General features: G+C 45.4%; 1 protein-coding gene across 1 annotated transcript in view; it reads right to left on the bottom strand.

Annotated features, from left to right (window-relative positions):
- Window positions 1-1,657: 1,657 nt before the first annotated feature.
- HEPHL1 (hephaestin like 1) overlaps window positions 1,658-13,789 on the bottom strand; it is a 30,677-nt gene continuing 18,545 nt past the window's right edge. The window contains exons 11-20 of the mRNA XM_052670585.1: window positions 12,666-12,878; window positions 11,301-11,514; window positions 10,043-10,182; window positions 9,068-9,208; window positions 6,650-6,756; window positions 6,014-6,236; window positions 5,202-5,341; window positions 4,460-4,619; window positions 3,356-3,436; window positions 1,658-3,278 (exon numbers count right to left, since the gene is read on the bottom strand). Of these exons, the coding sequence (XP_052526545.1) occupies window positions 3,076-3,278; window positions 3,356-3,436; window positions 4,460-4,619; window positions 5,202-5,341; window positions 6,014-6,236; window positions 6,650-6,756; window positions 9,068-9,208; window positions 10,043-10,182; window positions 11,301-11,514; window positions 12,666-12,878 (1,622 nt within the window). The 3' untranslated portion in view covers window positions 1,658-3,075. The remainder of the gene's footprint in view (window positions 3,279-3,355; window positions 3,437-4,459; window positions 4,620-5,201; window positions 5,342-6,013; window positions 6,237-6,649; window positions 6,757-9,067; window positions 9,209-10,042; window positions 10,183-11,300; window positions 11,515-12,665; window positions 12,879-13,789) is intronic.

Below are 13,789 nucleotides of genomic sequence, written 5' to 3'. Positions count from 1 at the left end.
TGCTTATAGAGCTGGGACTGCTTTTTTTCAGCTATCATTAGCTTATGAGAAGGTTTTTATCACTCCGAACCACTGTGTACTTTTGCAGGTTTTTACACTCTGCATCATTTTTCTTGCTGCATGCACTTGTATCTGTCACTTAACTCAGGCACCCTTTTTCTTTGCCCAGAGAGTTGTGGTGCCCCATCCCTGGAGGTGCTCAAGGCCAGGTTGGATGTGTCCTGGGCATCCTGAGCTGATGGAGGCAACCAGCCCATGGCAAGGGTTGGAACTGGCTTTAAGGTCTTTTTCAACTCAAACCATTCTGTGATTCTATGATTTTTTTCACATCACTTGCAGAAAGCAGTGAAGCGCAGAGGTCCTTGTATCCCATGGGTGATTTCCACCTTGCTGTCTGTCCACTTATCCCTGTCTTTTAACCAGTTAACCATCAAGGGCCTTTCCTCTCACCCTACAGTGACTTTGTTTCTTTGAGAAGCTTTAGTTAACTTTGACTTCCCAGATGTTTTATGGAGATGTAAGCAGGCTATTGTTCAAAACCATCAATAAAGCACAATTTCCTTTGAGGGAAAAAAAAAGAAAATGAAGGTTTATTCTGCCATCATCTGTTTGGCTCTTTTGATCACTTTTTCTATGGTTTTGGAATAGTAACTGCCAGCTTCAGTGTGGGTCTCAGGGCTGCTCACAAAGCCTGGTCCACACTGACCTTGAATGTATGCAGGGTTGGGGCATCTACCACCTCTGCAACTTGTGCCAGTGCTACACATCACTTAATGTAAAAAATGCTTTCTTTACAACCAGTCTGAATCTCCCCTCTTTCAGTTGGAAAACGTTTTCCCTTGTCCTGTCACAACAGACCTGCTGAAGAGCCTGTGCCCTTCTTTCTTACAGCCCCTTTAGATACTGACAGGCCACTCTCAGGTTTCCCCGCAGCCTTCTCTTCTCAAAGCTGAACAGCCACAGCTCTCAGCCTGTCTTTGTAGAAAAGATGTTCCACCCTTGGACCCTCCTCTGGACGCGCTCCAACAGCTCCACGTCTCTGCTATATTGAGGACTCCACATCTGGACTCAGTGCTCCAGGTGAGGCCCCACAGCACAGAGCAGAGGGGCAGGATCACCTCCCTCGCCTGCTGGCTGTGCTGTGCTGGCTGCAGCCCAGGACACGGTTGGCTCTCTGGGCTGCGAAGGCACATTGCTGAGGTTGTTGTGACCCACTTGCAGATCCTGCACTTGGCTCTGTCGAACCTCATAAGGTTCAATACGGCCACTGTTCGAGCCTGTCTAGGTCTCTCTGGATGGCATCCTGTCCATTGGGCACGTTGACTGCACCGCATTTGCTTGATTTGCTCTGCATTCCTGCTGGTGCTTAAGCCCATCACAGATGCTCCCCTTCATTGAAGACACTTTCCACAACTCCTCAATGCAAGGTATGCCTCTTCCTGCATGAGGCAGGCAGGTAAGGCTAAATGCTGTGCTTTATGCTCTCTGTGATGCCTTCTGGTCTCTGTGACAGCCTCTGTCAACCGGGCAAACTGTGATGATGTCCGAAGGCCTCGAGGGCCTCTGGAGGCTTCATTCTTGATTCCCAGCCACCATTCATCTGAGAAGTGTGCCAAGTGAAACAAGCTGTGCCAGAAGGTTTGTACAAATAACCAGATCTTTATTAGCCTTGTCATCATTTTGGCTGGCTACTATGGAAAAAAATATATTTATGATTCTTTTTCTAAAATGTCAGACCCTTTAGCTACTCTGAAAGGAAAAGTATCAAATAATTTCCTTTATTAACTGTGAATGTTTAAGTGGAAGGCTTTAATTTTTGTATGTAGATAGAGAGCAAATGTTCTGTGCAGTGCTTTTGGACAGAAACATCTCAATCAATGTTTACAAAATAGAAAGATAACAGGGTATGGGGGTATCTATTTTTATCAGCTCAAGGGATTTAGAAAATGAGTGTGGAAGTGTTTATTGCTATTGCCCTGTGTGGGCTCACAGGAGCAGTTCTACCTCATGTGCATGCTCTTAAATAACTGGAGAAAACAAGGAATCAAGAATCAACTGATAAGCACCCAGGAAAAACTTCTTCATCTCAAATACCTGGGCATCGACCCAGGACATCACTAGGCTGCAGTAGGAGGGATGGGCAGCAAAATTCCCTGCATTTGAATGAACTTCAAAATACAGAACGGGGGAAAAAAAAATAGAAAAGAACAGCAAAGTGGATTTACATTCAAAATCAGCTTTGGATCAACAGTTTCACAGATGTGTTTGTTCTGAAGTTCCTCTGCAAGAGCTGTAGCTGACGTGAGCAGCTGGCTGGCAAGAGTGAGTGCTATGTAATTAGACATGAGTTATAAACATTCAAGTAGTATTAAACATGGCCTGATTCTGCCTGTCTTTTCTGCAAAGCACAGATATCAGCATCCCAGTTAAAGTTTGGGAATGAAGCACTGCTGAATGCAGAGAAGAGTTACAGAATCAGGACCACAATGAGCAGCAATCACAAAGTATAACTTCATTGGGGCTGCTCAGGGCTAGATTTTTAAAGGGATTAACAAATCTGTTGCAGATGCTGAGCTTCATCAGGTGATAAAGTATATTGGTAGGTACTTAAATGCCTTTAAAAATCTGTCCCCAGTGCACAGCTTCCTCATTTAACAGGACAAAGGGAACAAAAAAAAAGGGAAAATCAGTTAAATGCTGATGAATTCATTGATGCAGACTCTGGTGTAAGACTGGCTTCCCTTTGGGAAACCTCAGGGACTTGCAAACTTACACCTGTGTCTTCAGGAGCTGGATGCTAAAGCAGCGTGCGCCCCGTGGTTCTGCACAGAGCACATGGGTGCAATGCTGCCTGCTCCATCCTCCCATGGGAACGTTGGCCAAGAGGTGTGGTGCCTCGGGCACAGCTGGGTGGTGGTGGGGGTGGGGATGGCAATGGGTGACGTGGCCCTTTCCTGCAGTTCTCAGGAGTGCTGGCAATGGGATGGGACTTTCAGAGTGTGTCTTGTTCTAGTTGTAGCAGCAGCATTTTGTGAAACCCGGCACGGCTCTGTGGATGGTGCTGAAAGTGGGGATTTACAGGGAATCTGCTAGAAGTGCACTTTTGTCATTCAGAGCCTGATATTGGATCCTGCTTCCTTGGTGGGTGATGAGGGAGAGGAAGGCCAATGTGGTCAACAGCAGAATGAGTCCGACGGAAACAAAGGCTGCCAGCATCAGGCTGGCTTCCCCAGGAGTCAAAGTTTTGCCAAAGATGTTGGCTCCTTGGCTGTCAGGATCTGTGCAAAGAGAAGTGCTTTGTGAGGAATCCACATGAACATGGAAAGTTTGAAATGATGTTGTAAAAAATCCATACCCTTTGTGGTGGTCCTATTTTGTGCAGTAGTTGTACCATAAGCTGCGGTCGTCAGTCCTTCTTCTGAAGGGGCTTCCAGCTCTGTGCAGAGAGAGAAAAAATGCAGTGGAGTTGAAAACCTTGAAAAACAGTGGAAAAGTAGCACTGGTTTTCCCAGGTTCCTTCTACCTTCATAATCGAACAGAAATCCTGATTACATCAGCACAATGATAAATACATTGCTCCAGGCAGCTCTGTGGACTAAGTCCACTTTGTCTACAAGGATCTGTTGCTTCACTTCTGCATTTGCTTATTCATTTGAAATTTCAAAGCCAGAAGGGATAAAATGCATAAAGTAAATTCACCTTGTCTAAGGAAGGAGGATTGGGGCTACGTATGGCATTACATTTCTCATTCTGCCCTGCCAGGGTTACAGGTACAAGGCATGCCTGCTGAGGCTGTGCAGTCCCTGCACAGGGATGTGGGAAACATCGACTGTGCTGCCTGAGGCAGGAGATGCTGGACCTGGGTGTTTTGTGAAATTCTGTGACATGGAGGTGCTCACAAAGCGCTTTTGACCTCACTTACAAGTGGTGGAAGGGATCAGCGGCTCTTAGAAAGTTTGCCAACTTAATCAAAGGAACACCTCTTTCTTGGGCTGCATGAACAACCAAGAAAGTGGAGCATCTTATAGCCCAGCTGATCTCTGCCTGTGCAAGAAGGAACGAGAGCATTCCTGTGAGCCAAAGTTGACTGCAGGAAGGAACCAGCCCCGTGCCTGTCTTACGGCAGGACTAAAAGACAGCTTTGCAGTTGCCTTCTGCACCACCTGTGGATGACTCATGGTCTGCAGGCTGTCAGTGCCTCCAGGGAGGCTCTGTTGAAGCACCAACTGCTTTCACGTTGCAGAATGCAGCATAGCTATCTGTTCCTTGCCACGTCTTTCAGGCACCCCCATATGATGCTCATATGATGGGCAGTTGCCCAGGGCAGCATGCTGTGATTTCCAGGTGCTTCCCTGGAATGTGTGCAGTGCTGACAACTGTGTCGCCTTACTTCCCTGCCTTTCACCCACATCACTGTGATACCACTTCAGAGCCCTAGGGCGTATTTCTGCCACTGCACCTGATTTATTGATGGTGTAGGTCGTTTCCATGCCAGCGTGTATGTGGTCAGCTACGTGGCAGTGCAGAAGCCACGTTCCGGGGTTTTCTGCTACAAGTTCAACAGTTTGGAAAGTCCCAGGAAAAAGGTCATATACATCTCCTCTGTGGCTTTTGTCTGTCTGTGGCAAGGCAAAAGCAGCATTGTAAGTGTCCTGCCTTACTGCATCCAAATACCCCCCAGGCACTGAAATATTCCAATTAGACTTTTCACTCTTTGAGGAAGATAAAAGGCTTCTTGTCAGCCTTATAGCTGGGAGCTGAAGCTCCCAGGAGAATACCTACATTGTATCAATTAATTAATTAGCAAAAGGGGTGTCCTCCTAGAGACTTCAGGTAGTGATTGAGCTCAGGTACTGCCCTCTGAAAAACATATTTTTCTGATAGTCCTCCCAGTGCCAAGCTGTCACAACATCAGACTGTTCTGTGAACTGCTCTCCTCCCTCCGTCTTCCCTTACAGCTGTGGGTAAGCATGCATCTCAGCCCACATGACCATTTCCTCTAATAGTGACATCTAATAGGTTCAGACATGTAGAAGCATTGCAAGGAACCCTTTGATTTTGTGTCTCCTTTACAGGCATATCTCCCACTGCTCTCAGTATCAGCAGGGCTATGTGCTCACATTGCAAAAATAGCCCACAACTTGGACTTTATTTTTCAGGAATTTCCCATTACACTGTTAAATGTGATTTATTTTACCAACCTTGAAGATGAAGGTTTGTGCATGGAAATGGACTGTATGTACATCTACTTCATTACCCATTCCTATCAAATACCAGTTTGTCGTATCGCCTTCATTCATGGTTAGACCCAGGAGACTGTTATAAATCTTCCCATTGATTGCTGGAAGAATGACAAAATAAGAGTGATTAATAACTGGCTATGAAATGGGTGATGATAACCATCAGGCACCATCTGTACTTTCTCTCCAAGGAGAATGGGTGCCCAGCACATGTTCCAGGTCAAGGGCTCTCTGTAGTGACTGCAGGGAGACTGTCATGTTTTTGATTCACCTAAGGGCATAGCAGCAACCATTTAGTTGTCTCGAGAAGCACCAGGTAGTGTTTTCACCTGTTGAGATCGATCTCCTGAACAAACTGGGGTTTTGCTGATAAGCCTCATGGAAGAAGAGGGAACAGTAATCGCCTAAAATGGGTAGAATCTGTAGAAGCAGAAGTTTGCTTTGCCAGGGCTGTTCCTGCCCCCATGTGTTCTGTTCTGTCTGGCTCCTGGGCTGATTGCTTCTACAGACACAAATTTAAAACGTCATCCTTGCATTCCTACAAGTCAACAAGGAAGGCAGCTCCCAAATGACAAGGGAATTTTGGCAGGGCAGCCTCTCCCCACAAGGATAAGACTGAACTAGCTTGCCTTGGCTGGGCCTCATGAAATCTTTTTGTTTCCAGTGCTGCAATTTATGAAGGTGTCACATGGTTGGATAGTTGCAAACTAAGCCAACATCTTCCTAAAAGTAAACCTCTATCATCTTGGCTGCTGCCACCAAGTCCTACATACCATGCTTGTTGTTGCCTTCCACAAAGTTCTTAGTGGAATTAAAATCATCAGGACTCTTGTGAAGGTATGTTTCAATATTCTCTTTTAAATACCAGGATTTGTTTTCGTCGAACACCATAAACAGAAGAGTAAATTCACGATCAATGTCTTTTCTCAGGCCATTTTCATCTAGAATTCCTTTTCTGCAAACTACAAGAGGGCCAATCAGACCACTGTATGTGTCCTGAAATGACATAAAAATGTGTTACAGATTTTCTAGTTTATTCAGTAATGAAATAAACACAAATAGGCAACACATTAAATAAAGATAGAATATCTGAGGAAAAAAGTGAGAAAAAAATCATGACTTCATCTGCTTAAGCATGCCTTTCTTGTTACATTTGAGTCCCAAGTTTTGAAGTGCCTTCACCCCAAATGCCTTCAACTATTCTTTAAGGAGGGAATCACATTACCATAGTGTATCCCTGAGGATTTCAGTAGATTAAAATAACCAAGACACATGCAAGTGTTAGCAAAGATGACAAAGCATCCAGCTCAGTAAACCTCTTCTCCAACTTGTGCTCCTTGTGGAAACATCTTGCAAGATGGGATACTCTATCTAAAACAACCAACCGTAATAACAACCTTCTTGGTTACCTTTACAAAATTTGCTGTTGAATAGTAAACCCAAGTGATACAGTTGGGATCTGTTTTCCCAGGGCCAGATCGCTCTGGGACATTCCATCTGTAGGTGTTTATTTCCCCTGAAACAAAGAAAAATTTTAGTAAGAACAGCTGCATGTCAGAAGCTTTGAGTAGCGTGTAACTGATAGCTGTTGCCTCCCCATCAAAAAATGATCTGCATCAAAGCTTCCCATGAAAGCATGCAGGAATGGCATGTGCTCATGTTTCTGCATTCCAGAAGGTTGGTTCCAGTGGTGTAAAAAAAGGCAGTATCACCTCCAAAAGGAGATCTGCAGATGGTGCTGGGAGCAGTAACGCCTCATAGAGGGAATCTGTTCAGAGATTCAGCTTCTCAGCCTTCACCCTGGGCAAATTGGTAGATAAATGGTACTGGAGGTCAGTGCTTTAGGTCTGTTGAAATTGCAGGGAGCCAGGCTCCAGAAAATATTTCCTGGACTTTCTCAGCTGAAAGGGGCACCACAACACAGCCACTGCCATCAGGTCTTTGGAGAAGGTGCAGCACTATATTGGCTCTTGTCTGGGAGAGGAGAGCTGATTAACTGCTCTGACTGGGAATGCCAGGAAGGGCCCTTCCCTCTTCCCACTAAGCCACTGTTCCTCTGCAGTTGCTGAAGAGCCCCCGTTCCTTCCCCAGATCCATCACCTCTCTCACGTCCTTCCTGAGGGTGAGCAGGGATTCACTGATCTCTGATTCTTAAAAACAATCTGATGAGGAAATGACTTGTTTGGATGAGGCTCAGTTCTCTGCATTGAACACAAACACGTCTGTTTTCAGATGAACTGACTATGCTATGTGCTCCCATTTGCTAGGAATTTATTTTTTTTCTGGTGCTCCAGCAAATAAAGGTCAGGAGGACAAGAAGTGGTCAACACCTTGTCCTTCTAAGTGCCAGACAAATGCTGAACAACTTATTTCCTAGAAGTTTCCAGGGCGACAAAACCTGAGAAAAAACTGGTAACACAGAATCATAGAATCACCACGTTGGCAAAGACCTCCAAGATCATCCAGTCCAACCATCCACCTATCATCAGTAGTTCTCACTAAACCACGTCCTTCAACATGCCACAAGCCAGGGTAAAACAGAGAAATCCTGGAACTGTTGACCATTGCCTCAGTACAGCCACAGCCCAACAGCTGCCAAGGCTGTGGGCACTGGAGCAAAAGAGAGTTTTCAACCTTAAATGGTCATGAATTGACTGAACTAGCTTTGTGTCACAGAGCCACTGCACAGTTTTGGTGGGTGGTTCAGGGACATGGTTTAGCAGAGGGCTGTTAGGGTGGTACAACTGGTTGCAGTTGGACTTGATGATCTTTAAGGTCTTTTCCAAAGTGAGCAATTCTATGATTCTGTGATTATGATTCATGCAATAGTGGCCACTACTGTATGGCAATAACTAAAGACACAAATAGCACTATATATAGGATAGGCCTATATAGGATGGGTCTCCAAATGTAAATTAAGCAATATCATTTATTCTTACAGCAAAAGAGCCTTTTGTGCATTACAGCACAGGCTTATTGACATAGCGGAGAACAAAAAGGCTTTCAAGGTGTACCACTACACTAACAGAACAGAAAACTAACAAGAAACTCATCAGCCTTAGAGCCATTCAGCCATTCTTGCCATGGGGACATACACCACTTCTATTAGTCCCAGTGATGACTTGTTTGGCTTAAATAGGACTGGATGGGCTCTGTGTAGCTCAGGGTGAGCAGCCAGCCAGGACCTGTAGGTGCAGGTGGGGGTGCTGAACAACCTAGGAATTATTCGGGCTTTGAGAGATTTGTTCTCCTTGTTAACTGCTGCTTGCAAAAGCTTGAGCAAAAGCCTGCGCTGCAGTCTGGCTGACAGAACTCCTTTTGCAGACACCTTCCCTAAGCCATCCCAAGCCTGCTCCCATGTGGATACGGGAGATATTACAGCAACGCGCGCAGCACAACGCCTCCACTCAACAAACCCTGTGAGCAGAAACAGGCAGAGCTAAATACTGCCAACTGTAACTCTACCCCCGACTTTCTCCATTTCTGGAACATTTTCAGAGCATCGTCCTGGCGCTAAACACTTTCAGGCTTTCCTGACCATGACTATGGGCTTTCTAATGCATTTTGGAACTTACCCAGGGAAACTATGTTCCTGTTTCTACCCTGATAGGAACAAAGGCTCATTTTGTGCCTGAACGTGCTCACCTGATCAAGAACCTACACACACAGCAGCACAGAGAACTGCATCTGAATAAAAGCTAAGTATAATTTGCCTGGAAGAACACATAAGTGTGAATAAGCTTGAAGAAGGGAATATCATTCATATGTCAACATAATTTTTATGTATGGCTTTGTAGCTGAAAGAAAAACAATGAGCACAGCCTTACCTGGGAGGGTGATTGGTGCCTCAGTTTGTTCCTCACAACCCACTTCTTCTACTCCATGTGCACTTACTGAATAAGGCCTGCTGGCTTTGTTCTTAAACACAATCAGCACAGAGTCACCCACCTCGGCATGAAGCAATGGCCCTAAATGGAAACAGAAGAAGCCAGTGATTAATGTCTCTTTTCTGAATTGCAATCATCTTCCAATAGCTCGGCCTTGGAAAGGAGTCTTGGTTTTTCCTGGAGCCCTCAGGCTCTTCTATTCTTCCAGTGAAGCCATCAAAACTGGTCTGCTATCTCTGCCACTGAAAAACTCCATATATAGACATAATTTCTTTTTTCTTTTTAGACAGTAAGAGAGATAATTCACTCTGGAAACAGGTCTCTGAGCAGTTTGTTTTTCAGGAAAACTTATATAGTGGATAGTTTTCAGCAGCTTTTGACAGGTGCTTATCTAATATCAAACTATTTCTTCAGTTTTGCTCTTCAAAAATAAAAAGGAGATGTCAAATATATTCCTATACAGAAGTAGCATTTATATGGAGTTGACTATTTTATGATTGGTTGTTGCCCACTTCTCATCCCATAGAAAACATGAGCTGATGGTTATTTTATGGCATACACAAATCTTGCCCAATTCCAGATACAAATCTATCCCCTTGTTGAATTATCTATCTACAATGCTTTCCCCATATTACACGCTCTGATGTTAAGGTGCATCCTGTAAGGTCCATTTTTGCATCTTCACTGTTAGGATTCTTTCAGAAACTCTATACTTCATATCTGAGAATAAATCATCCAACTTTAAGTGTAAGAAAGCATTCTTACACTCAGCACTTATGCAAGCTTGATTTAAATCATCAATAGCTTGGAATCAGTGCTATCTCTTTTCCGTGTTAACAAAGCTGGAAAAACTCTTTGTTTTTAAGCTACCCTCTCACTCATCATGTCAGTCTATGAGCCACGAGAGCTACTTGCCCAGGATTTCCAAGTGTTCCTCTTCTTCTGTCCTCTCTTTGCGCTGCGTAAAGTTGCCATTTGTATACTCCCTATAAACCACTTTCTTGTATTTTGTACCAATTAGATCTTCCCCTTGGCTGAGAAAAATGTGCCCGTAGCTGCAAAATAAAAAGGGAAAAATTTAAAGCACAAAGCTCACCTGTCTAAATACTCATTATAGTGCTCATTATAGTGTTATACATAATAGATATGACAGGAACGTATGGCTTGGTCCAACATGACGATTTACGCAAAGCCCTGTGTGCTGCAGGAGCTTTTAAACAGCAAGTAATAACAGTGATAATCCTCCCTAAATGCACACTGTCTTCAAAGCCAAGGACATACTGCACTCACCACAAACATCTGGGAACACAAATCCTTCAGCACAGCCAACAGAACAGCTTCAAGCTACGAGTGGCTTTTGTCACTCACCCCAGTGCATCTGTACCCCAACAAAAGGCACTGTCTTTCCCTGCACGCCTGAATCATGGCTTGGGTTGGAAGGGACCCCAAGGATCACCAAATTCCAGCTCCCTGCCATAGGCAGGGTTGCCAACTGCTAGATCAAGTACTAGATCAGATTGCCCTGGGCCCCATCCATCCTGGCCATGAACACCTCCAGGAATGGGGCATCCACCACTGGGCAACCTGTTCAGCACCTCACTGCTCTTAGTAAAAACTTCCCCTGACATCTCACGTAATTCTTCCCTCCTTTAGTTTAAATCTGTTCCCCCTTGTCCTATCACTATGTACCTAGGAAGAAGTTGACTTCCCTCATGTTTAGAAGCTCCCTTTAAATACTGGGAGGCATGTTATCACAATGCCTGCTTTCACTATTTTTGATATGGGTGAGATCAGGGAATGCTAGGAAGATAACCACAGCCTGACCTATCACCACAGGTAAGAGAAGGTTGCTTTACCCTGGAGAGATTTCCTTTCCCCTCCTGCACCTGCTGGAGGATGCTCTTTGAACCTCCCGCACCTGTTGCTGAGGCGGGTTCTAGCACTGCCTGGCCGCCAGGGGGCACTGGCGAGCTGTCCTGATCATGGCTGCTCCTCCCCGAGCTCCCCCTGCCGCCGAGCTCCCACTGCATCGCGTACGAGCTGAAAATGCCCAGCAGAGTGCAGTAAACAGCACCCTTTTGACAGTAGTGGATTTAATATGCTCTTCAGTCCCTTACCTCGGCTGGCTAGCAGTGCTGCGCCCCACACCCACCAAACTTCTTGTTTTGCGTACCTTTCCTCGTTGCTGCTGATGTTGTAAATCTTTGGTGCTGAGCTCTTATTTGAGGCATAGTCCCACTCCACCTCCTCTGCAGCGATGTAGTAGAGCCTGACGGCACTGCGCTGCTGCTGGGCTCGGCTGGCATTGCGGCAGCTGCTGACCTCGTAGAGGTGTTTCATCCCCCCGACAAAGTGATCGAAAGTCCTGCAAACCACTTTGAATGTGCCTAGGAAGGAAAGTTCTTGAGATGGAGGTGACTGTGAAAGCAAGTAACCTGGCAAATTGACTTCTCTGCTTTGTTCATCTCTGGTCTGTCCTCCAAAAAAGTGAACCCTAATCTGGGATGCTGTATAGAAAGCCAGGTGAGGGGTAGTTTATATCACTTTTGCAAAACTAAGATGGCTGAAGGGGAAACTAGTTGGTAATGCGGGCATCAATCGTCTCCTTTAGTCATCATATAGACTGTGGCCATGAGATATCTCAGAGTGGGCACCCGGGAGTCCTACGTGTTCCTCACCAACCCCAGTTAAGGTATGGATGAGCAGAGTGTGTGTTTCAGTTATGCATGCTCAGCTCAGTGGGCCAAGATTAGAGGCATAATCCTATCTAGTCTGGATCTCAGTCCACTTATTCTATTTCTAGGGTAGGAGTAGAGGAAAAGGTAAAGTAACATGCTGTTAAGAAAAATCACAGGTGGTGGTAACTGTAAAGATCTGATCATTCACTTCTGTCTGCTTGTGGCCAGTAGAGGGTTAGTTGTCAAAGAATAATGGGCTCCCAGACTCTGTTATTCAACATAATTCCTAGAGTGCAGTTTTCTGATGGACAGTGGAATGTATAGAATACACACAAGGAAGGAACCTGCTGCCTTATAGAGCTCTACTCTTTCATGTACATATATATTTCATTTTCAGCACCTTGCCAGAAAAGCAGTTCTGCCTGAATTCTCAGCCGCGCTGAGTCCCCAAAGTCCAGATAGAATCACAGAATGGCTGAGGTGGGAAGGGACCTCTGGTCCATCTGCCCCAACCCCTGCTTCAGCAGGGACACCCAGAGCAGGATGCCCAGGGCCGTGTCCAGGTGGCTTTGGAAGGTCTCCAAGGAGGAAACCACAGCTTCTGGGCAGCCTGTGCTGGCTGCTCTATTATCCGTGCAGCACAGAATCACTTTCTGGTGTTCAGAGAGAACCAACTGTTATGCAGTTTGTGCCCATTGCCTCTTGTCGTGGCACTGAGCACCAGTGACAAAGCCTGGCCCCATCTTCACTGCCTATCCCCACTCTTTCTCTCTCCCTCACACTTCCCATCTCTCTGGTTGTTCTTTAGGCTGCCTGATTTCTGTGAGTGCCAGAACACCAAGATAAGCACAGGGACATACCTACACGGTCTGGCTGCATCAGTGCTGTCCCTGATAAATGAGGAAACAAGGCCAGGCCATCCCTCGTTGTCCCTCTTAGGTCGATGTTGTTTCCTTGAAATTGAACTCCGTGCATGTCATAGTGACTTCCCATTCCAATGAGGTGCCAGGAGACCTTGTCATCCTTGCACATGGCCAAGCCTGGCAGGTTACCAAACAAGTAACCATTGACAGCTAGAGGAGAAGAAAAGAGCCTGGTTAGTGGCTCAGCACAGAGCTTCCCATCACCTCTGTGGCAAGAAGTTTGCAACTGAGCAAGTCATAACATTAATTAAAGGGGCATTCTGTGAAGCAAAGGTAGCAGCAGATGACACCACATTAATGTTTAAATACTGTTCTTACAAGCTCTTAGCTCCTACATTTCTCTTAGCCTATAAAATCTTGTAATAATCCTTTGCAGGGATTTAGAGATTCTCCTCCAAACTTTCCAGAGTGCTTCACAGTTGCTGGTTAAGTATATAAATCAGGTGCCTCCTTTTCAGTCTGGAGAAAGTATAAGCAAATAATCAAGGACATAGAGTGGGACATAGTTCTGATGCAGCTTTCCCAGAAGTCAGTGATACTGACTTCTGATTTCCGCCTTTACTCCCAAAATATCTCTCTTTTAAATTTCGTCATCAGATGCCACCTCATCTCATAGCTGGAAACACTGTACCTGCAGTGCCTGCACACATTTCGCTCAGTAGTTCACTGTTCACTATCAGTACATATTCTTGATTCTCTCAGTACAACCAAATCACAGGTTATGTGAGTTGCTCAAGTCTGTCATGTCAGGAATAATGTTGAGGATATCTGTGCTGAAGTCAGACATTTACGTACAGAAGAGATGTTTTAAACCATGACTGGACATTTCCTTAGTCTTCACCCCTCCTCTGCTGGAGTGGTCGCTGCCCAAGTGGAGCTGGCAGAGCAGAGAGGATGACTTCATTGCTGGAGTCAGTGCCAAGCCCTATAGCTACACTGGAATCACCAGTAAACATCAGCTTCTTCCGCAGCTGATATGTGACTCTGGCATTATACCTTCTTACACACCCAAGGCTACACTCCATTCCCTTTCTCCAGCTGTAGTTGATAGGCAGTTGCAG

Source organism: Tympanuchus pallidicinctus, unplaced genomic scaffold (assembly GCF_026119805.1).
Source record: "Tympanuchus pallidicinctus isolate F22 unplaced genomic scaffold, pur_lepc_1.0 scaffold11, whole genome shotgun sequence".
Classification (NCBI taxonomy): Eukaryota; Metazoa; Chordata; class Aves; order Galliformes; family Phasianidae; genus Tympanuchus; species Tympanuchus pallidicinctus.
The sequence above is the reverse complement of the archived record's forward strand: the minus strand, read 5'-3'. Positions and strand labels throughout refer to the sequence as shown.